General features: G+C 38.9%; 1 protein-coding gene across 1 annotated transcript in view; it reads left to right on the forward strand.

Moving 5' to 3' along the window:
- The window catches only part of TUSC3 (tumor suppressor candidate 3), a 202,278-nt gene extending 175,928 nt beyond the window's left edge, over positions 1–26,350 (forward strand). The window contains exons 8-10 of the mRNA XM_075196227.1: positions 11,016–11,090; positions 21,211–21,301; positions 25,526–26,350. Of these exons, the coding sequence (XP_075052328.1) occupies positions 11,016–11,090; positions 21,211–21,301; positions 25,526–25,541 (182 nt within the window). The 3' untranslated portion in view covers positions 25,542–26,350. The remainder of the gene's footprint in view (positions 1–11,015; positions 11,091–21,210; positions 21,302–25,525) is intronic.
- Positions 26,351–27,184: the final 834 nt, after the last annotated feature.

Raw genomic sequence — 27,184 nt, forward strand, 5'->3', positions numbered from 1 at the left:
TGCCAATAAGCTAATGATGACCAATCTTGTACTGAAGTATCTAGATTCAAATAATGAATCATTTGTCTTCTGGACAAGTACCATCTGTCATCAATTCAGTGAGCATTGATTTGAAGAGGAGAAAATTTGGGATAACTATTAATTACATACCATGATCTTCTCTACATAATTTTATTGTATTAACCACCATAATTTCTGATCTCTGCTATTAATTAATAATACACTATTTCTATTAACTGAGTGTATTGAGCATTAATATATAAGAATTATTTAGTATAGAATTACTGTTGTTGCAACATAAATCTGATGTATTAATATTTGTGTCCTATTTGTTCCTATAGAACAAGCTAATAGTTACCTTAAACTTTATAAAATGATTGATCTTTATGATCAATACTCAACACATATATAATGAAAACATACAGGATTTCAGATTTCTACAGCATAAGAAGTCCATTACCTTGTATTGATCCTGTTTAAAATCACAATATTGCAAAAGTGCAGAAATAGGGAAAGCTTACAAGCCCCATGGAATGTAGAGGGACTCGAGAGCCATTATGTGCTATATTTAGGGTATTTATGGTTGGCATCACCCTAGGCATTGCAAGTTAATATGCTTTAAGCTAGAAATTCTGCACAAAACATTTTAATGTTCCTTTATCCAAAACCCCATTCATCATTTTCTGGGAAAAATAAGTGCTTGGTAAAGAATAAGCAGGAGCTAAAAGAAAAATGAAAGTCATAAAATTAGCATAAAACTATTTCTGTATTGAAGAATAGTTTATTAGAGAAAGTACAATAAAGTACATTATCACCCAAATTTAGAGGAACAAGGTTATAACAGTAAACAAATACAGTCTTTTCTTTTTCAAGACTTTTTCTGTACTTTTGCGATATTGTTTGTTGGATTCCATGGTGACCATTTTTAAAATGTATTTGTAAAGGATAGTGATGTGCGATAATCCTTTAGAATTGTTGAAATGTGCACCTTAACTAAGCTTGAAAGTGACACACTGTGAAATCAGGGAAATATACTATGATAGTGTATATAAGTACTATTGGTGTTTTTGGGACCAATGTGAACATTGATATGACCATTATTTGCATTGGAACTGTAATTCCACTTTTAAAGAGAGACCGTGCATTTAGTGGCTTGTTTGGTCTTTTTATAATTTAGATGTTCATTTGTACATATGTTATATTGTCAAAAATACTGTTGAAAACTAGATTTTAGCTGCATTTACTTCAACTCCCATCCATACCTTTTTAAAATGGCTCATGTTTTGTAAATGGTTCATATACAAAACATTTTACATTATATTATTTTTTTTCTATATTATCATTTGTATCAATTTGTCATTTGCTTTTTGTATCCTCAGAGAGATTTTAGTATAATTAATAATTACAGTAAGTAATAGAAGTATGACTGAGTTGTACCAATTCCAAGATTACCATACTGTTCTAATATTATGAAACATACACCAGTTTGCTATTATCCCAATAATACCATGGTAATTAACTGTATTTACTGTACAATAAAATGGTCCTGTCTCTGTATTTAGGGAGCTGGATCAGGCAACATTTAGGTGTATTTAGGCAGCTGGATCAGGCAGCATTTAGGTGTATTTAGGGAGCTGGATCAGGCAGTAATTAGGCAACTGGATCAGGCAGCATTTAGGTGTATTTAGGGAGCTGGATCAGGCAACATTTAGGTGTATTTACGCAGCTGGATCAGGCAGCATTTAGGTGTATTTAGGGAGCTGGATCTGGCAACATTTAGGTGTATTTACGCAGCTGGATCAGGCAGCATTTAGGTGTATTTATGAAGCTGGATCAGGCAGTATTTAGGTGTATTTAGGGAGCTGGATCAGGCAGCATTTAAGTGTATTTACGCAGCTGGATCAGGCAGCATTTAGGTGTATTTATGAAACTGGATCAGGCAGAGTTTAATTGTGTTTAGGCAACATTTAGGTGTATTTAGGCAGCTGGATCAGGCAGCATTTAGGTGTATTTATGAAACTGGATCAGGCAGTATTTAGGTGTATTTAGGCAGCTGGATCAGGCAGAGTTTAGGTGTATTTATGAAACTGGATCAGGCAGAGTTTAATTGTGTTTAGGCAACATTTAGGTGTATTTAGGCGGCTGGATCAGGCAGCATTTAGGTGTATTTATGAAACTGGATCAGGCAGTATTTAGGTGTATTTATGAAACTGGATCAGGCAGAGTTTAATTGTGTTTAGGCAACATTTAGGCAGCTGGATCAGGCAGCTTTTAGGTGTATTTATGAAACTGGATCAGGCAGTATTTAGGTGTATTTAGGCAGCTGGATCAGGCAGAGTTTAGGTGTATTTATGAAACTGGATCAGGCAGAGTTTAATTGTGTTTAGGCAACATTAAGGTGTATTTAGGCGGCTGGATCAGGCAGCATTTAGGTGTATTTATGAAACTGGATCAGGCAGTATTTAGGTGTATTTAGTCAACTGGATCAGGCAGAGTTTAATTGTGTTTAGGCAACATTTAGATATATTTAGGCAGCTGAATCAGGCAGCATTTAAGTAGCTGGATTAGGCAGCATTTAGGTGTATTTAGGTAGCTGGATCAGGCAGCATTTAGGTGTATTTAGGGAGCTGGATCAGGCAGCATTTAGGTGTATTTACGCAGCTGGATCAGGCAGCATTTAGGTGTATTTATGAAACTGGATCAGGCAGTATTTAGGTGTATTTAGGGAGCTGGATAAGGCAGCATTTAAGTGTATTTACGCAGCTGGATCAGGCAGCATTTAGGTGTATTTATGAAACTGGATCAGGCAGTAATTAGGCAACTGGATCAGGCAGCATTTAGGTGTATTTACACAGCTGGATCAGGCAGCATTTGGGTGTATTTATGAAACGGGATCAGGCAGTATTTAGGTGTATTTAGGCAACTGGATCAGGCAGTAATTAGGCAACTGGATCAGGCAGCATTTAGGTGTATTTACGCAGCTGGATCAGGCAGCATTTGGGTGTATTTATGAAACTGGATCAGGCAGTATTTAGGTGTATTTAGGCAACTGGATCAGGCAGCATTTAGGTGTATTTAGGCAGCTGGATCAGGCAGAGTTTAGGTGTATTTATGAAACTGGATCAGGCAGAGTTTAATTGTGTTTAGGCAACATTTAGGTGTATTTAGGCAGCTGGATCAGGCAGCATTTAGGTGTATTTATAAAACTGGATCAGGCAACATTTAGATGTATTTAGGCAGCTGGATCAGGCAACATTAAGGTGTATTTAGGGAGCTGGATCAGGCAACATTTAGATGTATTTAGGCAGCTGGATCAGGCAACATTTAGGTGTATTTATGAAACTGGATGAGGCAGTATTTAGGCAACTGGATCAGGCAGCATTTAAGTGTATTTACGCAGTTGGATCAGGCAGCATTTAGGTGTATTTAGGCAGCTAGATCAGGCAGAGTTTAGGTGTATTTATGAAACTGGATCAGGCAACATTTAGATGTATTTAGGCAGCTGGATCAGGCAACATTAAGGTGTATTTAGGGAGCTGGATCAGGCAACATTTAGATGTATTTAGGCAGCTGGATCAGGCAACATTTAGGTGTATTTATGAAACTGGATCAGGCAGTATTTAGGCAACTGGATCAGGCAGCATTTAAGTCTATTTACGCAGCTGGATCAGGCAGCATTTAGGTGTAATTATGAAACTGGATCAGGCAGAGTTTAATTGTGTTTAGGCAACATTTAGGTGTATTTAGGCAGCTGGATCAGGCAGCATTTAGGTGTATTTATGAAACTGGATCAGGCAACATTTAGATGTATTTAGGCAGCTGGATCAGGCAACATTAAGGTGTATTTAGGGAGCTGGATCAGGCAACATTTAGATGTATTTAGGCAGCTGGATCAGGCAACATTTAGGTGTATTTATGAAACTGGATCAGGCAGTATTTAGGCAACTGGATCAGGCAGCATTTAAGTGTATTTACGCAGCTGGATCAGGCAGCATTTAGGTGTAATTATGAAACTGGATCAGGCAGAGTTTAATTGTGTTTAGGCAACATTTAGGTGTATTTAGGCAGCTGGATCAGGCAGCATTTAGGTGTATTTAGGCAACTGGATCAGGCAGCATTTAGGTGTATTTATGAAACTGGATCAGGCAGAGTTTAATTGTGTTTAGGCAACATTTAGGTGTATTTAGGCAGCTGGATCAGGCAGCATTTAGGTGTATTTAGGCAACTGGATCAGGCAGCATTTAGGTGTATTTATGAAACTGGATCAGGCAGCATTTAAGTGTATTTACGCAGCTGGATCAGGCCGCATTTAGGTGTATTTATGAAACTGGATCAGGCAGTATTTAGGTGTATTTAGTCAACTGGATCAGGCAGAGTTTAATTGTGTTTAGGCAACATTTAGGTGTATTTAGGCAGCTGGATCAGGCAGCATTTAGGTGTATTTATGAAACTGGATCAGGCAGTATTTAGGTGTATTTAGGCAACTGGATCAGGCAGCATTTAAGTGTATTTACGCAGCTGGATCAGGCCGCATTTAGGTGTATTTATGAAACTGGATCAGGCAGAGTTTAATTTTGTTTAGGCAACATTTAGGTGTATTTAGGCAGCTGGATCAGGCAACATTAAGGTGTATTTATGAAACTGGATCAGGCAGTATTTAGGCAACTGGATCAGGCAGCATTTAAGTGTATTTAGGCAGCTGGATCAGGCAGCATTTAGGTGTATTTATGAAACTGGATCAGGCAGTATTTAGGTGTATTTATGAAACTGGATCAGGCAGAGTTTAATTGTGTTTAGGCAACATTTAGGCAGCTGGATCAGGCAGCTTTTAGGTGTATTTATGAAACTGGATCAGGCAGTATTTAGGTGTATTTAGTCAACTGGATCAGGCAGAGTTTAATTGTGTTTAGGCAACATTTAGGTATATTTAGGCAGCTGAATCAGGCAGCATTTAAGTAGCTGGATCAGGCAGCATTTAGGTGTATTTAGGGAGCTGGATCAGGCAACATTTAGGTGTATTTACGCAGCTGGATCAGGCAGCATTTAGGTGTATTTATGAAACTGGATCAGGCAGTATTTAGGTGTATTTAGGGAGCTGGATCAGGCAGCATTTAAGTGTATTTACGCAGCTAGATCAGGCAGAATTTAGGTGTATTTATGAAACTGGATCAGGCAGTAATTAGGCAACTGGATCAGGCAGCATTTAGGTGTATTTACGCAGCTGGATCAGGCAGCATTTAGGTGTATTTATGAAACTGGATCAGGCAGAGTTTAATTGTGTTTAGGCAACATTTAGGTGTATTTAGGCAGCTGGATCAGGCAGCATTTAGGTGTATTTATGAAACTGGATCAGGCAGAGTTTAATTGTGTTTAGGCAACATTTAGGTGTATTTAGGCAGCTGGATCAGGCAGCATTTAGGTGTATTTATGAAACTGGATCAGGCAGTATTTAGGCAACTGGATCAGGCAGCATTTAGGTGTATTTACACAGCTGGATCAGGCAGCATATAGGTGTATTTAGGCAACTGGATCAGGGAGCATTTAGGTGTATTTAGGCAACTGGATCAGGCAGAGTTTAATTGTGTTTAGGCAACATTTAGATGTATTTAGGCAGCTGGATCAGGCAGCATTTAGGTGTATTTAGGCAACTGGATCAGGCAGCATTTAGGTGTATTTATGAAACTGGATCAGGCAGAGTTTAATTGTGTTTAGGCAACATTTAGGTGTATTTAGGTAGCTGGATTAGGCAGCATTTAGGTAGCTGGATTAGGCAGCATTTAGGTAGCTGGATCAGGCAGCATTTAGGTGATTTTATGCAGCTGGATCAGGCAGCATTTAGGTGTATTTAGGCAGCTGGATCAGGCAGCATTTAGGTGTATTTAGGCAGCTGGATCAGCAGCATTTAGGTAGCTGGATTAGGCAGCATTTAGTTGTATTTAGGTAGCTGGATCAGGCAGCATTTAGGTGTATTTAGGCAGCTGGATCAGGCAGCATTTAGGTGATTTTATGCAGCTGGATCAAGAAGCATTTAGGTGTATTTAGGTAGCTGGATCAGGCAGCATTTAGGTGTATTTAGGTAGCTGGATCAGGCAGCATTTAGGTGTATTTAGGCAGCTGGATCAGCAGCATTTAGGTGTATTTATGAAACTGGATCAGGCAGTATTTAGGTGTATTTAGTCAACTGGATCAGGCAGAGTTTAATTGTGTTTAGGCAACATTTAGATATATTTAGGCAGCTGAATCAGGCAGCATTTAAGTAGCTGGATTAGGCAGCATTTAGGTGTATTTAGGTAGCTGGATCAGGCAGCATTTAGGTGTATTTAGGGAGCTGGATCAGGCAGCATTTAGGTGTATTTACGCAGCTGGATCAGGCAGCATTTAGGTGTATTTATGAAAGTGGATCAGGCAGTATTTAGGTGTATTTATGAAACTGGATCAGGCAGAGTTTAATTGTGTTTAGGCAACATTTAGGCAGCTGGATCAGGCAGCTTTTAGGTGTATTTATGAAACTGGATCAGGCAGTATTTAGGTGTATTTAGTCAACTGGATCAGGCAGAGTTTAATTGTGTTTAGGCAACATTTAGGTATATTTAGGCAGCTGAATCAGGCAGCATTTAAGTAGCTGGATCAGGCAGCATTTAGGTGTATTTAGGGAGCTGGATCAGGCAACATTTAGGTTTATTTACGCAGCTGGATCAGGCAGCATTTAGGTGTATTTATGAAACTGGATCAGGCAGTATTTAGGTGTATTTAGGGAGCTGGATCAGGCAGCATTTAAGTGTATTTACGCAGCTAGATCAGGCAGAATTTAGGTGTATTTATGAAACTGGATCAGGCAGTAATTAGGCAACTGGATCAGGCAGCATTTAGGTGTATTTACGCAGCTGGATCAGGCAGCATTTAGGTGTATTTATGAAACTGGATCAGGCAGAGTTTAATTGTGTTTAGGCAACATTTAGGTGTATTTAGGCAGCTGGATCAGGCAGCATTTAGGTGTATTTATGAAACTGGATCAGGCAGAGTTTAATTGTGTTTAGGCAACATTTAGGTGTATTTAGGCAGCTGGATCAGGCAGCATTTAGGTGTATTTATGAAACTGGATCAGGCAGTATTTAGGCAACTGGATCAGGCAGCATTTAGGTGTATTTACACAGCTGGATCAGGCAGCATATAGGTGTATTTAGGCAACTGGATCAGGGAGCATTTAGGTGTATTTAGGCAACTGGATCAGGCAGAGTTTAATTGTGTTTAGGCAACATTTAGATGTATTTAGGCAGCTGGATGAGGCAGCATTTAGGTGTATTTAGGCAACTGGATCAGGCAGCATTTAGGTGTATTTATGAAACTGGATCAGGCAGAGTTTAATTGTGTTTAGGCAACATTTAGGTGTATTTAGGTAGCTGGATTAGGCAGCATTTAGGTAGCTGGATTAGGCAGCATTTAGGTAGCTGGATCAGGCAGCATTTAGGTGATTTTATGCAGCTGGATCAGGCAGCATTTAGGTGTATTTAGGCAGCTGGATCAGGCAGCATTTAGGTGTATTTAGGCAGCTGGATCAGCAGCATTTAGGTAGCTGGATTAGGCAGCATTTAGTTGTATTTAGGTAGCTGGATCAGGCAGCATTTAGGTGTATTTAGGCAGCTGGATCAGGCAGCATTTAGGTGATTTTATGCAGCTGGATCAAGAAGCATTTAGGTGTATTTAGGTAGCTGGATCAGGCAGCATTTAGGTGTATTTAGGTAGCTGGATCAGGCAGCATTTAGGTGTATTTAGGCAGCTGGATCAGCAGCATTTAGGTGTATTTATGAAACTGGATCAGGCAGTATTTAGGTGTATTTAGTCAACTGGATCAGGCAGAGTTTAATTGTGTTTAGGCAACATTTAGATATATTTAGGCAGCTGAATCAGGCAGCATTTAAGTAGCTGGATTAGGCAGCATTTAGGTGTATTTAGGTAGCTGGATCAGGCAGCATTTAGGTGTATTTAGGGAGCTGGATCAGGCAGCATTTAGGTGTATTTACGCAGCTGGATCAGGCAGCATTTAGGTGTATTTATGAAACTGGATCAGGCAGTATTTAGGTGTATTTAGGGAGCTGGATAAGGCAGCATTTAGGTGTATTTACGCAGCTGGATCAGGCAGCATTTGGGTGTATTTATGAAACTGGATCAGGCAGTATTTAGGTGTATTTAGGCAACTGGATCAGGCAGTATTTAGGCAACTGGATCAGGCAGCATTTAAGTGTATTTACGCATTTGGATCAGGCAGCATTTAGGTGTATTTAGGCAGCTAGATCAGGCAGAGTTTAGGTGTATTTATGAAACTGGATCAGGCAACATTTAGATGTATTTAGGCAGCTGGATCAGGCAACATTAAGGTGTATTTATGAAACTGGATCAGGCAGTATTTAGGCAACTGGATCAGGCAGCATTTAAGTGTATTTAGGCAGCTGGATCAGGCAGCATTTAGGTGTATTTATGAAACTGGATCAGGCAGTATTTAGGTGTATTTATGAAACTGGATCAGGCAGAGTTTAATTGTGTTTAGGCAACATTTAGGCAGCTGGATCAGGCAGCTTTTAGGTGTATTTAGGCAGCTGGATCAGGCAGCATTTAGGTGTATTTAGGCAACTGGATCAGGCAGCATTTAGGTGTATTTATGAAACTGGATCAGGCAGAGTTTAATTGTGTTTAGGCAACATTTAGGTGTATTTAGGCAGCTGGATCAGGCAGCATTTAGGTGTATTTAGGCAACTGGATCAGGCAGCATTTAGGTGTATTTACGCAGCTGGATCAGGCCGCATTTAGGTGTATTTATGAAACTGGATCAGGCAGTATTTAGGTGTATTTAGTCAACTGGATCAGGCAGAGTTTAATTGTGTTTAGGCAACATTTAGGTGTATTTAGGCAGCTGGATCAGGCAGCATTTAGGTGTATTTATGAAACTGGATCAGGCAGTATTTAGGTGTATTTAGGCAACTGGATCAGGCAGCATTTAAGTGTATTTACGCAGCTGGATCAGGCCGCATTTAGGTGTATTTATGAAACTGGATCAGGCAGAGTTTAATTTTGTTTAGGCAACATTTAGGTGTATTTAGGCAGCTGGATCAGGCAGCATTTAGGTGTATTTATGAAACTGGATCAGGCAGTATTTAGGTGTATTTATGAAACTCGATCAGGCAGAGTTTAATTGTGTTTAGGCAACATTTAGGCAGCTGGATCAGGCAGCTTTTAGGTGTATTTATGAAACTGGATCAGGCAGTATTTAGGTGTATTTAGTCAACTGGATCAGGCAGAGTTTAATTGTGTTTAGGCAACATTTAGGTATATTTAGGCAGCTGAATCAGGCAGCATTTAAGTAGCTGGATCAGGCAGCATTTAGGTGTATTTAGGGAGCTGGATCAGGCAACATTTAGGTGTATTTACGCAGCTGGATCAGGCAGCATTTAGGTGTATTTATGAAACTGGATCAGGCAGTATTTAGGTGTATTTAGGGAGCTGGATCAGGCAGCATTTAAGTGTATTTACGCAGCTAGATCAGGCAGAATTTAGGTGTATTTATGAAACTGGATCAGGCAATAATTAGGCAACTGGATCAGGCAGCATTTAGGTGTATTTACGCAGCTGGATCAGGCAGCATTTAGGTGTATTTATGAAACTGGATCAGGCAGAGTTTAATTGTGTTTAGGCAACATTTAGGTGTATTTAGGCAGCTGGATCAGGCAGCATTTAGGTGTATTTATGAAACTGGATCAGGCAGAGTTTAATTGTGTTTAGGCAACATTTAGGTGTATTTAGGCAGCTGGATCAGGCAGCATTTAGGTGTATTTATGAAACTGGATCAGGCAGAGTTTAATTGTGTTTAGGCAACATTTAGGTGTATTTAGGCAGCTGGATCAGGCAGCATTTAGGTGTATTTATGAAACTGGATCAGGCAGAGTTTAATTGTGTTTAGGCAACATTTAGGTGTATTTAGGCAGCTGGATCAGGCAGCATTTAGGTGTATTTATGAAACTGGATCAGGCAGTATTTAGGCAACTGGATCAGGCAGCATTTAGGTGTATTTACACAGCTGGATCAGGCAGCATATAGGTGTATTTAGGCAACTGGATCAGGGAGCATTTAGGTGTATTTAGGCAACTGGATCAGGCAGAGTTTAATTGTGTTTAGGCAACATTTAGGTGTATTTAGGTAGCTGGATTAGGCAGCATTTAGGTAGCTGGATCAGGCAGCATTTAGGTGATTTTATGCAGCTGGATCAGGCAGCATTTAGGTGTATTTAGGCAGCTGGATCAGGCAGCATTTAGGTGTATTTAGGCAGCTGGATCAGCAGCATTTAGGTAGCTGGATTAGGCAGTATTTAGTTGTATTTAGGTAGCTGGATCAGGTAGCATTTAGGTGTATTTAGGCAGCTGGATCAGGCAGCATTTAGGTGATTTTATGCAGCTGGATCAAGAAGCATTTAGGTGTATTTAGGTAGCTGGATCAGGCAGCATTTAGGTGTATTTAGGTAGCTGGATCAGGCAGCATTTAGGTGTATTTAGGCAGCTGGATCAGCAGCATTTAGGTGTATTTAGGTAGCTGGATCAGGCAGCATTTAGGTGTATTTAGGCAGCTGGATCAGCAGCAGACCTGAAGAGTAGCTCATTGCTGTATCAGACTGTATGAGAACTATTCATAAAAATGTTTGTTACTGTATGCATTAGGAATTTCTCAGAACAGATATAACAGGCCCAATGTTTGTAAAAAAAAATGTAAATACATTGACTGGGGACACCTAGGGAAGGTTTCCAATTCCATTGTTTAAGACATGCAAAATAAAATGTTTATTTTAGTTGCTTCAGCTACTGCTACCAATAATGTTTAAATTTTAACCTGAATTGAGAGTTGTGCTCTGTGGTCTTCCATGCCTGTCTGAATATCTTTTGTTTCTTTTTCTTTTTTGTTTTAATAAGTATTGTGCTTGAAAAGCAAAATTACATACATACATTTTTGGTGGTCCTTAACAATGGTTTTAGATGCTGCTATTACCATGGGAATGGTTCTCCTCAATGAAGCTGCAACCTCAAAAGGAGATGTTGGAAAAAGAAGAAGTGAGTCATTTTATGACATTATTATAAGAAAAGTAGTATTTGTATGTGCCTAGCTATAGAATTATAATCTGCGCTTTTCACCCGAAAGTCTAGAGAATAAATGTTTCAGTGGTACCTATTAGGATAGGATTTTTAGACTAAGACATATAAAACTTGTTTTTCGGTAACCTTAAGCAAATAAAATATGTTTAGGAAATCAATCAAGTGTTAAATTAAATTTCAAGTAATCAGTTACATCAGTGATTCACAAATCCAGTCCTTAGGCCCCCCCCCTAACATCTCAGGATTTGAGGATATCCATGTTTGTGCATGTGGCTAAATCAAATTAATTGAGGCACTAATTTTATCACCTGTATTCAAGTATGGATATCCTTAAAACCTGGACGGTTAGAGGGGGCTTGAGTTTCATAGTGTCATGAACAACTGCATTCATCCTCTTCAACAAATAAGCCGGTGGTAGTCAGATTTAAGATGCTCATCATTCCGACAACAGTTGCACCGACAATGAAATGGCGAAGGCGATTATAGCGAAATACACAAAATACAGACTTACGTAATTTTTTTTTACCCTGTGATAAATAGTGACAGCAGAAAATGCAGGCAGTATGACTCACGACACTTAAAACCACGACAGTTACATTGGCGGCATTAAGGGGGCAATGAAAGGACCCACCGGATGTCTAATCTCCAAGCATTACTAACAAAGTTTTGAAAAAAGAGTTCAGGTGCTTGGTATAAACACTATTAACCTTGGTGGCGCTGCCAAGGATGGTCTCATTGATAGACACCTCCCATCTACATCAACTGTGTGTCTGTCTTACCAGCAGCTATTTAAAGATAAGAGATGCCTAAGTAAAATTCACTGAAAGTGGACAGTACTTTAAACCTATAGTTATTAAATATCGCAGTTTGCTAGGAATAGACCTCAGAAATGGGGTAAACCCCTCCATGCGGCCACACCCCTTGGAGTCAAATAATCTGTCACTGCTGCAGAGTGGTGGCAGCAAAGTGATGGCCACACATATCACTTATGCTATCACTATGATGTTTGTTATCTTTGAGCACTAAGCACTCATAGTGGGGGATGTCCCTGGGGCTACCATATAGCAGCTTGGACTACCAGTGTGTCTGCATCATTTAGGTTTACACCAAACTAATTCAACACACTATACATTTCAGGGCTGCTCCTCTGCCCAAAATTCAGGATACTCTATTATCTTTAATCAAGAAAGTCTTTTAATCATTCCAATCATAGCCGCAAGTGGGAAGGCAGATTGCAAAGCATATAGCATATATGTTACACTATATGTTATTTATAACAAGGCTAGCTGGTTATAAAGAAGCCCCACATCCTAATTACAAATCTATTGAGGCAGCATCTTATCTATTTCTAATCATTTTCAAGTATTTAAAGTTGGTCTTTTATTGGACATTCCTTTCTAACTTAATCATTACATTAAATACCAATGATTAAATATTCTCTGCAAAGTGCTGTGTAATATTTGGGCGCTATATAAATAATTGTTAATAGTAATAATTAATAAAACCCTTACACCACCGCCATCTAGTGGTAAAATATATCGCAGCTTTAACTGATTCAAAAGCAATTCTCTCTGGCTTACACACACTAATTCTATGTCTTCTCTCCCTACTGGGCATGGCCAAAATATTGATTTTATGCCTCTGGATTTGTTAAATATCTGGTAATCTTACTTTACATGGCTGCTTCTGTTTGTGTTAGTATACAAACTTAGAAAGGTTCAGGTGTCTAAAGGTGCTTCATTATCATTATGTGGCCTAATTATGTCCTGCTCTGGACATATGGCAGTTTCCAATGACCTTTTAGATGTGTTGGCTCAAGGGCCAAAGAGTTTAGTTTTATTGTATTGCAGAAGACAGAATGGGGCATATTCAATTCTCGGTGGAAACGCCAAAAATCTTGCGGTCCGCGCATGATTACTGTTATTATGGTAATCGTGTGCGGAAAACCGTTAATGCAGTAATTTTCTCGCTGGATTTCAGCTCGCAGCTCCCTGAGCCGCAAGCTGAAATCCAGCTAACTATTACCGTATTAACGGTAATAGTTTTTCCGCGGCACGGAAAAAAAAGAATTGAATATGCCCCAATGTGTTCTAATCTGTAGAATGTAGCTAATATGTATCTTTTAATCTTATATATCTTCTACTTTTCTTTTTAATTGAAAATTTGTAGACTTGGATTTGTTTATTTTGTGCTGCTTTATAAAAAGTTTGCCTAGTGCAGATTATAATGCAAGAAAAACTTTTAGGAACCATCTAATAAAATAATGTTTAAATTAACTATTTTTATATGGAACAATAAAAAAGTATGTGTGGAGTATTTTTATGAAAAATAATGGGAGGGAAAAATATGTATTTTAAGTAATAGTTCTATGTACTTTGTGTGAAAATCTGAATTGAGAACCTCCGGTATAAAGGGGTTGTATAAGTCAATGTGGAATGACATGTCAGTATCTTCTACACTAACCTCATTATTATGGAGATGGAAGCACATTTAGCTAAGCCCTTCAGTCAAACATAATTTTGTTTAGGATAATAAATCTTGCATATACAGTGAGTTAAATTAAGCAACTAATCCCATTTTACACTATTTCACATCCTGTCATATACAGCACTCCCCAGCATCCGGAATCCATAGCATTTATTCCATCTGAAATGTTGAAATCTGTTTTGATGTATGTTTCATTTTATGCTAAATTACGTATGCTTATTGTGATGGTCTATAAATAGCAGGACTGTAAGCAGAACAAGATACAGCCATAGCTCAAACTACTGACTGTGGCAGTGTGCTTTATCATGTCACCAAGCAGCACCCAGTAACAGCAGGGAAGCAATCAGCCAGCTGGGGAAAACGGCAAGAATCTTGTTTGGACACAACAAAAATTCCATATTTTAAATTACTTTTTTTTTTTTTGTATTCTGTTTCATGGTTAGTATTTAGAAAACATGATTTTATTAAACAAATAGCAAAGTGAACATGTTTTTATCAGTTACTTTTTTTTGTTTTGTTTTCTGGAAAAGAAATTGCTTGTTTTACTTAGTTTTGATATTTTTTTGTTCTGATGTTTTATAGCGATAATAAAACACAGTATTTTCCTAAACCTAAAACAACCACTTATGTTGGTACCTTAAAATAGAGTTTTCTTACACATTCTAAGAAGGATAATATAGAGTATTAACAGTATAATCCTGTTAATATCGTAATGAGTTCATGTATCACCAAACATCCGCATATTGGTAAACATTTTTAAAGATATGTTGCCTAATTATTTGTATGCTTTTTTATATAGGTGTGGTAGTTTTCTTTTAGGTCTATACATGATATGGATAGTTTCCCATCGCTCTTCCAGATCAGCTTTTAAGCCTTTACTATGAGCTAACTTCCGTTTTGTTAAGCTATACAGGTCAATACACCCCTCCCGCTCCCTCTGTTCTTACTCTTCCTCCACATGTTTTCTGCCTCTAGCTAGATGGGTAATCGAGGAATTTGTTATTTTTGATGTGCTTGGGCTTAACTGGTTTCTTATTCCAGCAGTGCTCCACAGGTGGGGTAAGCTGACGATAGGTCAGCGATGTGGGGACTGCTGAGCTGCTACCTCCAGCAGCGTGGGTAAACTAAAATATATGTGAAAAATCGTAGCTTAGAGTGCCGGAATGTATGCGCACCACTGGGCAATTGGAGATGACTGGGAACTTCTATAAAGAACTTCACTATCCAAACAGAAAGCGCTGTCTATCGCTACTAACAATTGAAGCTGCCTTTTATCGATCAGTAAAATGGAGACTGAGCTTGTTCCCAAATTACTGAAGAACATCCGCCCCAGGTAAGCCCCTAAATTAGGGGTGTTTTGCAAAAATATATGCAATGCATTTTTAGTTAATTAGTAATAGTGTATCCATTCTCTATATTCTTGTAGAGCCTGGAGAAAGCAAGAAGGAAAATAAAACAAAGGGGCATATTCAAGGTCTGGCGATTGTGATTACGAGTGGCTGCGCATGTAAAGTGACAATACGGAACAGCATCATTGCAGATTTTGCATCACAACCCTATGGTGTGTGCACGGAAATTTGCGGTGTTCTGGTTACGGGAGGTTTGCATCCGTGCGTAATCGTGATTGCTGGACCTGATTGAATATGCCCTAAAGTATTTGTGTAACTTGTGGTTAAACTTTTATGGCAGATTCTGAAGGAATGTTTTGTGCTATGTACAATTCCCAAAATCAAAGGAAAATTCTGCCTCCTGAGCAATTTAAGGAGCTTATTGCATGGATGAAAGAATAATTTGTTACTAAGGAAGATTTGTGTAAATGTATAGGTATGAGTGGAATTGCTATTTATTGCAAATCTCCTACAAATTCTCTCTTTGAAGATCTTATCAAAAGATAAAGTTTATAAGGAATGGGCCCCGGTGGAAAAACATCTGTCTAATGCGGCGGTTCCCAAACTGTGCGCCGCGGCTCCCAGGGGTGCCGCGGCGCTGTCACTGGGGTGCCGCGGGCCAGACCTAGAAAAAAGAAAGAAAACAGGAACTTACCAATCCACTGGGCGCCGGGACCCAGAAGCCTCCTCTCTCCCGCAGCTGTCACTGAATATCGACGTCAGTGACAGCTGCGGGAGAGAGGAGGCTGCTGGGTCCCGGCGCCCGGCGGATTGGTAAGTTCCTGTTTTCTTTCTGTGGCTGGCGCCTGGCGCGGGGAAGACTGTGAGAGGGATCTTAGCAGAGGAGGGGGACAGAATGATGGCAGAGGAGGGGGACAGAATGATGGCAAAGGAGGGGGACAGAATGATGGCAGAGGAGGGGGACAGAATGATGGCAGAGGAGGGGGACAGAATGATGGCAGAGGAGGGGGACAGAATGATGGCAGAGGAGGGGGACAGAATGATGGCAGAGGAGGGGGACAGAATGATGGCAGAGGAGGGGGACAGCGGGCAGAGAAGGGGGACAGCGTGAGAGAGGGCAGAGAAGGGGGACAGAATGAGGGCAGAGGAGGGGGACAGAATGAGGGCAGAGGAGGGGGACAGAATGATGGCAGAGGAGGGGGAAAGAATGATGGCAGAGGAGGGGGAAAGAATGATGGCAGAGGAGGGTGACAGAATGATGGCAGAGGAGGGTGACAGAATGAGGGCAGAGGAGGGGGACAGAATGAGGGCAGAGGAGGGGGACAGAGGGCAGAGGAGGGGGACAGAGGGCAGAGGAGGGGGACAGTGTGAGAGAGGGCAGAGGAGGGAGACAGCGTGAGAGAGGGCAGAGGAGGGGGACAGCGTGAGAGAGGGCAGAGGAGGGGGACAGCGTGACAGGGGGCAACGTGAGAGAGGGCAGTGTGCCTGGATGCAGAGGGGGCAGTGTGCCTGGATGCAGAGGGGGCAGAGTGTCTGGATGCAGAGGGGCATTTTTGCCTACAACTAAATAAGTATTTCTGTCGTGACCTAAATACTTATTACAATATTTTGACCCAACTACTAAAACAGGACTGCTCAGTAATTATTTTGGAGGGGTGCCTTGAAAAAATTTGGAGACTCTAAGGGTGCCGCGAACTGAAAAAGTTTGGGAACCACTGGTCTAATGTAAAACGACTGGGGCGGATGTTACCATTGGTGGATGAGAAAGCTCAGAAGGCAGCTATGGCTAGCACGTCAACTAGAACAACCATTCCATTATCAGGTGGGGTTTTTTAGGGATCCTATGGACAAGTGAAAAGAAAGTTCTTTGAAAAAAATTCATGCTTCATCTAGTACCACATTGTGTTCAGGTGTAGCTATGGCTTCAGTAGCCAGAACCTTAAGGTTATGGGGCAAAAATCTGAATACAGACATCCAGGGAAAAGTGAACAGACAGATTTTTTTTTAAACGGTGTGGAAATTATGCAAAAAGTTATAGGAGCATCTGTGAAGCATGTTTGGACACTATTGTTTTTTTCTGCAAGAGCTACCGCAGCAGTTACAAGTTGGGTAATAAGCTTGCGCCCTTTTAACAGTGGATGCCCAGTTAACGAATAGCCTGGCTAACCTTCTTAGAGAAAAATTGGATACTATGATACATAAGTCTGGTGGGAAATCAAATAGATTGCCACAAGATAGCAGAACTAGAAATTGTCCATCTTCATCTTCCCATCAGCAGTTCAAGGAGGCAAGGAGTTATAAGCTAATATTCCAGACAGTATTCCAGACATAATTTATATATTGCACCAGTTCTTTTGGACATTCAGACGGAATGGACGGAAAAACAAATCAAAGTTCACAGCAATGACTATTGTCAAGAGCAGCCCTCAATGACATCAGTAGGATATTGATATCATTACTCAGAAGCATGGACCCACTACATCTCATGTCAGTGGGTAGTGGACACTATAAAAAGGGGGTACAGAATTGAATTCAGTCATCTACTCAATGGACATTTCTTTGTCCGGTCAGAGACTCTATCAAGCAAAACAGAGCTAGAAGTGTTATACAAAAGTCTGCAAAGTCTATTGAATATCAAGACAATGTTTCAGGTTTTACCAGAGCAAGAAGACGGGATTTTATTCCAGAGTGTTCCTTGTCGTGAAAGATTCAGGAACTTTTTGTACACTTTTGAATTTGAGAAGACTCAACAGGTTTGTATATGTCAAACCTTTTAGATGTGATTAGTGAATTCTATTGTAAAATCCATATGCAAAGACTACTTTATGGCATCCATAGACCTTCAGGATGTTTACTTTCATATGCCTGTTGCCATACAGCACAGAAAATTTCTCAAGTTCGGGTTATTTGGACTGTCATTTCAAGTCTAAAAATGACATGGCAACCTTTGGAAAAGAAAAGATAAATTTCTTGAAAGCAAGAACGGAAAGCAATCCAACATTTCCAGTTTCAATTAGCGGGACAACATCTAACAATACTCTCAAACAGCAGAATACTGGTGGCCTTCATAAGTCAACAGGAAGGAACCAGAAGCAGAGCATTGATGGCAGAGAAAAAAAGAATTATGTTATTGTTACGACAACCAGTGCGGCATAAAACCATAGAACTGGTAGAAGAGGTCTTCACCTTTAGCAGCCGCCTTTCCCGTAGAGATTGGTTATGCTCACAGGTACTCAGATGCCCCCAGGACTTAAACTCAAAGTAGTATAAGTTTATACTCACATGACTGCGCACAGTTACAGAAGGTAACACACGGAACAGAGGCAGGCCAGCGATCTGCAGACTGGACGGAGCACTGGAGGAGATGTCAGATACCAGCAGGGTAAGGGTCACAGGCAATGGTTCAGAGTCCGGGTACAGGCATCGGGTCAGGATCACAGGCAATGGTTCAGAGTCCAGGGACAGGCAATAGGTCATAAACATGCAATCAATCCAAAGGTTCAACACCAAACAATAGCACAGGAGCTGGCAGCAGTACTGGAAACAGGACGCTATAACCGACAGGGAGGCTAAGCCCTCCCTGCCTTATATAATGACATTAGCCAATCAGGGCTTAGCCCTGAAATAATCACCAGGCCCCAGGTAATTAATAAGTCACTTAATTAGCACCCAGGCTAGTAAGCGCATGTGCCCGGCAGCACCATGTTCCGGGGCGCAGCGATCAGCACACTCGGCGTTCGGCCGTTGCCTTGGCCGAGAAACAGGAACTGACGTCCCGGTCGTCATGATGACGGCCGGGATGCTGACACAATGCGGAAGTGAATCGCGGCCACCGCGGCTTCTGACAGCCATGGGCAGAAAAGAATGTAAAAGCACTACCAGCATTACATGTAACAGGCAAGCAGAACATACTAGCCACACACAAATCCATCCAGGCAAGGGGAGTCCAAATCAAGAAGTATTACTGATACTAATAACCAAGTTTGGGCTTCCACAAATGACATTGTGGGTTTTTGCCATTTTGTCTAAAGTACCCAGATTCCTGTCTCGACAAAGGTTTCTAGGAACAGAAGGCATAGATGCTGTACCACTTCCATGGATGTCCCAACTGGGGATACGTCTTACCTCCATTTTCCCTCATTCCTCGTGTCCTGAGGAAAAACAAAAAGGAAAAAGCAGACGTAATAGCTGTTCTTCAATTTTGACCAAAGCATCCTTGGTTTCCAATAATAGAAATGCTCAGAGAAAGGCCATGGCCTCTATCACTTCAAACAGATTTATTAATTCAAGATCCAGTTCTACATCAAAATGTAAAACACCTAGTTGTAATGGCTTGGAGATTGAGCAGGTTTCAAAATCCATGATTAGTACACTCCTGCATGCTAGGAAAAATAATTCTTCCATTATCTATTACCGATTATAGCAAATATTTCTGACTTGGAGTGATTCTAAAGTCATTCTAACTTCAGTGAATATCTTAGATTTCCTACATGATGAACTTACTTGGATCTTGCTTTAGCCACACTAAAAGAACAAGTGTCGGCACTAAGTGTCCTGTTTGATCCCAAATTACCTTTGGAAGAACTAATTATACATTTTTTCCAAGCAGTGAAAATGATCCATTCTTCAGTCAGACCCTTCTGTGACTCCATAGGACTGCAATTTAGTTCTCAATATTTTGATTGCTACAAGAAGTACCTGTGAAATGGATGACTTTGAAAGTATTATTTTTAGTACCAGTGACTATTAGGAGAATTGGGGAATTACGAGCACATAGTGCAAAGAACCTTTCCTGAATATATATTCAGATAGAGTGGTTTTGAAAGCCAAGCCTGCTTTTCTACCAGAAGTAGTATGGGCATTACACATCAATCAAGAAACAAACTTTCTTTCCACAACCTAAAGATGAGAAAATAAAGAAACCACATTCTCTATATGTGATCAGAACCACTTCTATATTATTGTCTGAATACAGGAGTTCAGAAAAACAGAACTATTGTTTGTGATATCTGCAGGATATACTCCTTCTAAACAAGCTATGTCCAGATGGACATACAGGCATACAAGAGGAGTGGGCAGCAAGTACCTTGAATACTGAAAACCCATTCAACATGAGTGGTGGCTACATTTTGGGCAAAGCAGGCTCTGGCTTCTGTGACAGAGTTGTGCAAAGCTTGACGTGTTGTCATCAAGAGAATCTCAGTTGGGCAGACATGTCCTTCAGTCAGTCACTAAATACCGTATATACTCGTGTATAAGCCGAGTTTTTCAGCATACTTTTGTATGCTGAAAAAGGGCACTCGGCTTATACACGGGTGAACTTACCTGGTGTCCGGTCCCTCGGCTTCAACTTCTGCATATGCGTTCCAACACAGGAAGTTCGGCATTTGGAACGCAAACTTGCGTTCCAAATGCCGAACTTCCTGGTGGTGGAACGCATATGCGTTCCACTAACGGGTAAGTGAAAAAAATCTCTCTCGCTCTCTCTCTCTCTCTCTCTCTTTTTTAAAATTTACAGTGCAATTACATAATGAACAAACAATACAGCCACCATGTTCATACATTTATATCCCTACCCCTTATATACCCCTTTATTTAGGTTAGGTTGTACCCAATGATTTTATAATCATTTATGAATGTTCCTTGTCATCTACTGTTATTTATGGTTTAGCTAAAAATGATTTCATAGATTGAACCTATCATTTTTATTTAGGTTTTTAAATTAGCGCTCTTTTCCACCCTAGGCTTATACTCGAGTCAATAATTTTTCCCAGTTTTATGTAGTAAAATTAGGTGCCTCGGCTTATATTCGGGTCGACTTATACTCGAGTATATACGGTAAATTATTTATGCTGGTTAATTGGTCATTCATTGCCTACCCCCCTTCACTCTATGTATTGCTTGTGTACATCTCATCATAAAATCTGCCATGGAGGGGTGAAGAGGAAAGATGGGTATTACCTTACTGTTAGTTCCATTTCCTCAAAGTACTCAACAGCAGCCCAGGCTGTATTATATGGTTTTTATATGTTTTAGAACACAGCTTGGGAATAACTGAAAAGATGTGGAGGAAGAGGAGCTGACTTACATACTCTCTCTGTTTTTGTTTGACTTGTATAAACAAAATGGAAGCTTACACCAACTAAAGGATGTCATTGTGTATTTCAAGGAAAAGTAATAAACATTAAGATAATTTGCTTTTTTTGCCTACAGTAGATATTTATGTGCTTTCTTTTTTACAGTTATATGTCTGGTTGGACTGGGCCTTGTGGTGTTCTTCTTCAGCTTCCTCCTGTCAATATTCCGGTCAAAATATCATGGTTACCCGTACAGGTATGTTCTTTGTGCACTTGAGAGATATAATCATTAAAACGGTGCATAATTATATTTAGAAATATAACAAGTTTTTACTTTTACACAAGTTGGTGAACATTTTTTTTTTTGCTGTTAAAACATTCTGCTAGGTTATGAAACAACAGTTTTTAGCTGTGTAGTTTATTTTTTCTTTTATCCCAATAACTTGTCACTTTCCTGTGTGCTGGGTTCTTTAAGTCTGTGTTATCATTAAGAAGCTTATAATATGTAGCCTAGTTTGCCTGAGCCAATATATTTTCTAATCAATCTCTATCGTGATAAATGTATCTGAAGCCGAATTAAAATTTTTCATGAACACAGCATTGATTTTTAATCTCATAGTACACTGTTATCAGTGGTTTTCCAATTATAATGATAAATAGTCAAAGTACATGTGTAATCTGGTAAGCAGACCACCAGCAGTCACATGAGCAGAAACATTGTTCAGAGTACTGTGGAATTCTGATTTTCTGCTGTGGCAGATGAAAACAACATTTGTTATTCTGCTCACATGAACTATGTGCATCCAATTGAAAAGTGTTAAACAGAACAGACAATTTCTAAAAATCACAAATATGTAAGTGCAGGAATGCCTTGGAAGAGAAAAGATTTCAATTTGCATTTACACGTGTCAAAGTACACAACTGCCATGCATAATTAAACTTCATATTCAGGTTTACCGGTTTAAAAGGCTTGTGCATAATTATTCTGATGGTTTTTACATATAATTTAGAAATCTGAAAATTGGTTCTTTTGATGTTATGTTATCTTGAATTACTCTGATTACTGCTGTCGCCTCTGAGACTTATTCACAGGACCAATAATGTCATACTGATACTATTGAAATAAATCTTTCTGACAGTATACTTTTATTAAAAAGAAACGCTTTCTTATATGCAGTGTTCATCCTTCAAGGGGACATTACATCAACAGCTTTGGATTACCAAATTTATGATTAAAGGTACCTTGTTGTACATTATTCCACTGTGACAGTCCTCTACGTGCTATATCACATTATTATGGAAAATGTTGTGACAATCAAAAATGACAGCAGACAACCCCCTAAGGCTACTTACATGCTGGTGTTAAAATTATGCGTTTAACATGCATTTCTACTGCACATTAGGGTCATATTTGCCTACTATTCTGGAATATTCAGGATACTCCTGGACCCCCGGAAAAACAGGGCTTTCTCTCGGTTCCTGCCCAACTCCTAGTGAAAAAGGCAAAACATTGGCCTCAATGACATGATTTGCTGTGCCACACCCCTCCCCCCGCTTGCCACTTGACAGTTTCCCAACGTTGGCATGTCTGAAATAGATATGGAAAAAATTGTACCAAATGAGACCGGATATATTTTAATTTTTACTTACTTTGGGTTGTGGTGTTATTTTCATCACTTTTTGTTCCATTTCAGTGCGTCTAATGAGCAACAACGCAGTTGAAAACTGAAGAATTTGCTAATGCATTTCCAAGTTTAGCTTGAGCAACATAACCTTTTGTATTGTCACAGACACTTGTTTAAAAACACAGAACACATTGTTATTATCGTTGATTTGTCAGGCGGCACAGAGCACTGCAGTGGGAAAATGAGGGCATACATAAATTAGAGACATACAAGATAAACACTGACATGTTATATGTCATCGTCAGTGGGTTTCAAATCACTAGTGCAAAAAGCTATTCATATTCGTAAAGCTCAGCTCTAGCTGTGGGTTGGGATGTAATAGATTTAAAATACATCACTACTGAAAAACTATAGTGTACTGTTTTTTTGTGTCATTCTCAATTTTCAGAGAGCAAAATGAGTATGGCCTACAATAATAGGTGTGTGGTCTATAATAATAGGTGTGTGGCCTATAAAAATATAGGTGTGTGGCCTAAAAGAATTGGTGTGTGGTCTATAAGAATAGGTGTGTGGTCTATAAGAATAGGTGTGTGGTCTTTAAGAATAGGTGTGTGGTCTATAAGAATAGGTGTGTGGTCTATAAGAATAGGTGTGTGGTCTATAAGAATAGGTGTGTGGCCTAAAAGAATATAGGTGTGTGGCCTAAAAGAATTGGTGTGTGGTCTATAAGAATAGGTGTGTGGTCTATAAGAATAGGTGTGTGGTCTATAAGAATATAGGTGTGTGGTCTATAAGAATATAGGTGTGTGGTCTATAAGAATATAGGTGTGTGGTCTATAAGAATAGGTGTGTGGTCTATAAGAATATAGGTGTGTGGTCTATAAGAATAGGTGTGTGGTCTATAAGAATATAGGTGTGTGGCCTATAAGAATAGGTGTGTGGTCTATAAGAATATAGGTGTGTGGTCTATAAGAATAGGTGTGTGGCCTATAAGAATAGGTGTGTGGCCTAAAAGAATATAGGTGTGTGGCCTAAAAGAATAGGTGTGTGGCCTATAAGAATAGGTGTGTGGCCTAAAAGAATTGGTGTGTGGTCTAAAAGAATTGGTGTGTGGTCTATAAGAATTGGTGTGTGGTCTATAAGAATAGGTGTGTGGTCTATAAGAATATAGGTGTGTGGCCTAAAAGAATATAGGTGTGTGGCCTAAAAGAATATAGGTGTGTGGCCTAAAAGAATATAGGTGTGTGGCCTTAAAGAATATAGGTGTGTGGCCTAAAAGAATATAGGTGTGTGGCCTAAAAGAATATAGGTGTGTGGCCTAAAAGAATTGGTGTGTGGCCTAAAAGAATTGGTGTGTGGCCTATAAGAATATAGGTGTGTGGTCTATAAGAATATAGGTGTGTGGTCTATAAGAATATAGGTGACTGGCCTATAAGAATAGGTGTGTGGTCTATAAGAATAAATTTGTTATTCTAATCAAAGTGGGTTTGGGTAGATCATGGGTTTATTTTACCCCACTTTTTCTTTATAGATGCTGGTACATATGCAGCATTTTTTGGGGTAAAAATACAATTTGTAGCACAATACTCTGATAAAGTGCTATTACACAAAATTAAGGAAACATACGCTGATCCTATTTCCTGGTTTAAAATCCCTAAGGATACCTGCTACTCACACAAACTGCCCATTCACAGCAATATGTAGTGTATTGTAATATCTGTGCACTGATTTATATTTTGTGGGGAGGGGGGTTAAGGATAGGCATATTTACATAGACAGATGTCAATCTGGGGCACTGAACACTAGGGAGATTTTTGAGTGTGGTATTTGTTTAATGCAGGATTCTCAAAGATCTATAATTAAATACATCTACAGTACATCTGACTTTTAACCAATGCAAAGCATAATCTAGTAACAGATATACAATTCAAAGAGCTTTCTATAGACAGATATATACGGTACAGAGATTTTCACAATATAGAGAGCGTTCTAATGACTGATATACAATATAATTCTAGTGACCAGTATACAAAATACAATTTGTTGTAGTGACTCCAACACAGTTCAGATCCTGTTCTAGAGACCACTATGCAATGTAGACGACAAAATATCTGGTGGCCTAATAAGGCACACCACCAAATATCTTCTGGTGGCTATACAATGCAGAAATCCCCCCACTCAAAAGGTCTGGTGGATAGACTCCACGTCTGATTTGTGACTGATCACCACTGTCCACAGCCACAATGCTGGAAGCTATAAAGTGAGTTTCCTAGCTTCCTTGCACATGTTAAACTTCGGCGTATGGAAGGTAATTTACCGTCTGTCACCGATCTTAAGAAATCTGAGAAATTCCAAAGACTCGATCAATGCTGGCGACTCCAGAAAGTTTTGGGAGACATCTACCATATGCCCTGCCAATTCTGTTTGACCCTCATTGCTAGCTACGCAGATGATGGAACTGCTAGGCGACAAGATTCCTAAGGATTTTTTCTGGAATAGCTGAAGGCCCATAGATTACAGTGTATACTAAACTGAGGATGAGGTTTTCTTTACTCTCATCTTGTAGAACTTTCAGTGTTGTTATCCACTGATTATGGTTCCGTGCATAAGTCTCTGGGGTTAGAATACTATAATGACCAGGTGCTTGTGGTGGTCATGGCCTGAGGCAATTGTAAATGATGCAACACCAATGGATATTTCAATGGTAAAATGTATTTAGCTATTCTATGTACGCATGAAGACAGAGTTAATGTATTGAAGACAATAGTATTTTATATTTGCTTATTGTGGTATAATTAATACCATCAATAATGCTGATGCATTAACAAATAATGTATTCTGTTTTCTTTTTTCAGTTTTTTAATTAAATGAAATATTCCAGTATTCCTAAGATGACACAATTTACACTGAAGACAAAGTATTCCTGCTGGTGTACATGGCGTATATATTAATTAGTCTCACTTCATTTGCCGTTTGTTTACTTTATGTATTAGATTTTAGTAATGTGGTATATTCATTTGTTTGTGTTTTTTTTATTATAAAATGAAAATATTTAAACAAGTTATTTATAATCCTGTATTTCAAGTAGCAAGTATTACCAAATGAAATGTAGTCTGTCTACACCATTGTTGTATTTATTTTATTTAATATTAATAGGTGTATATTTGTTGATTTTAAGTCAAAATCTATTTAAATAAGCTAATATATACAGCCCAGTAACAAATATACATATTTCACAAATATCTGTAAAAAACAATGTCCATGATTTACTGAACTACATGCGAGATACTTTCACGTTAAATTAGTCGTGTAATTAACATGCTTAAGTATTTGTTCAATATAATTGCTTTTATGTTCATGCCAGTGGCTTAAATCACTGTCTTATTTGACATTTACTATACATATTCTGTATGATAGTTCCATAACCTCTTTTAATTTCTCCTCAGTTTAACATTTTAAGGGAATTCCTAAAATGTAAATAGTTCCTTCTTTTTGTCGTTTGTTAAACATGTTCTATTAGAATGTCAGACTCTGTGAAAATGTGTATAAATTAGTAGAAAACAAACAAAAAGCAGTAAAATAATTGTTTTATTGTGTAATACATTTATTATTTTTAATGCCAAATAGTATAAGTACCATAATGTCATAATAAATTCCCACAATAAAAATATTGCATTGAACTACTACAGTTAAATGGTGTTTTTTTAAACATAATGATAGGAAGATTAAGGTTAAGAAGAGAAATCTGTCACATAAGGAAGTGGTAGGAAGAGGGAGGGGCTAAGCATGCACCCTACAAACACTAACCAATCAACTTGCTTATGGCACTGACAATACCTCAGTCCCCTTTCTAGACCATTGTCCGCATAGTATCTGAATTTCTTATTTTCCTTACTTTGCTGTGCTATAGAACAGTGCAGCTTTGTGATTTCTTTAATATTTTTTAATAAAACAAGTAAGTGTGCCAATACATAAGTATAATGGTAATATATGTAAATGTTTATTTTGTTGTCAAATATTGCTGGCTATTTACGAGCAGAACACGTATTCCCTTTTTTCCCAACTGACTTTGCTATTGTTTTGGGGGAGAAAATCCGTTTTTCTTTTCTTTGAATATATTAATAAATAGGTGTTTTTTCATTTTCTTTATTATACAATTAAAAAAGGCAAAACAAAAAAATGAAAATGTATTTTTTTCTTGCTTTCACCCATAAAAAGTTTAAATAACAAGTGCCATTGCCAAAATATTTCCCAGGTTGTATTTGGGATTAATATTGATTACAGAACCTTCAAATATGTGCCCTTTATTTCAGGGGAAGTTAAAGTGTAATAAATAAAACACAAAACTCTGAAAATATACAAGCTTTACCTTATTCCACATACAAATCCTTAAATGGGCTGGCCAAAATGACCACCTTTTAGAAGTCATTAGTCACTTTGGAACTGAACCTACCTGTAAAACATTGAGGGGGTTCAGGAATGTTTTGAGGTTGCTGTGCTGCATCTGGAATTGG

Source organism: Mixophyes fleayi, chromosome 1 (genome assembly GCF_038048845.1).
Source record: "Mixophyes fleayi isolate aMixFle1 chromosome 1, aMixFle1.hap1, whole genome shotgun sequence".
NCBI classification, from domain to species: Eukaryota; Metazoa; Chordata; class Amphibia; order Anura; family Limnodynastidae; genus Mixophyes; species Mixophyes fleayi.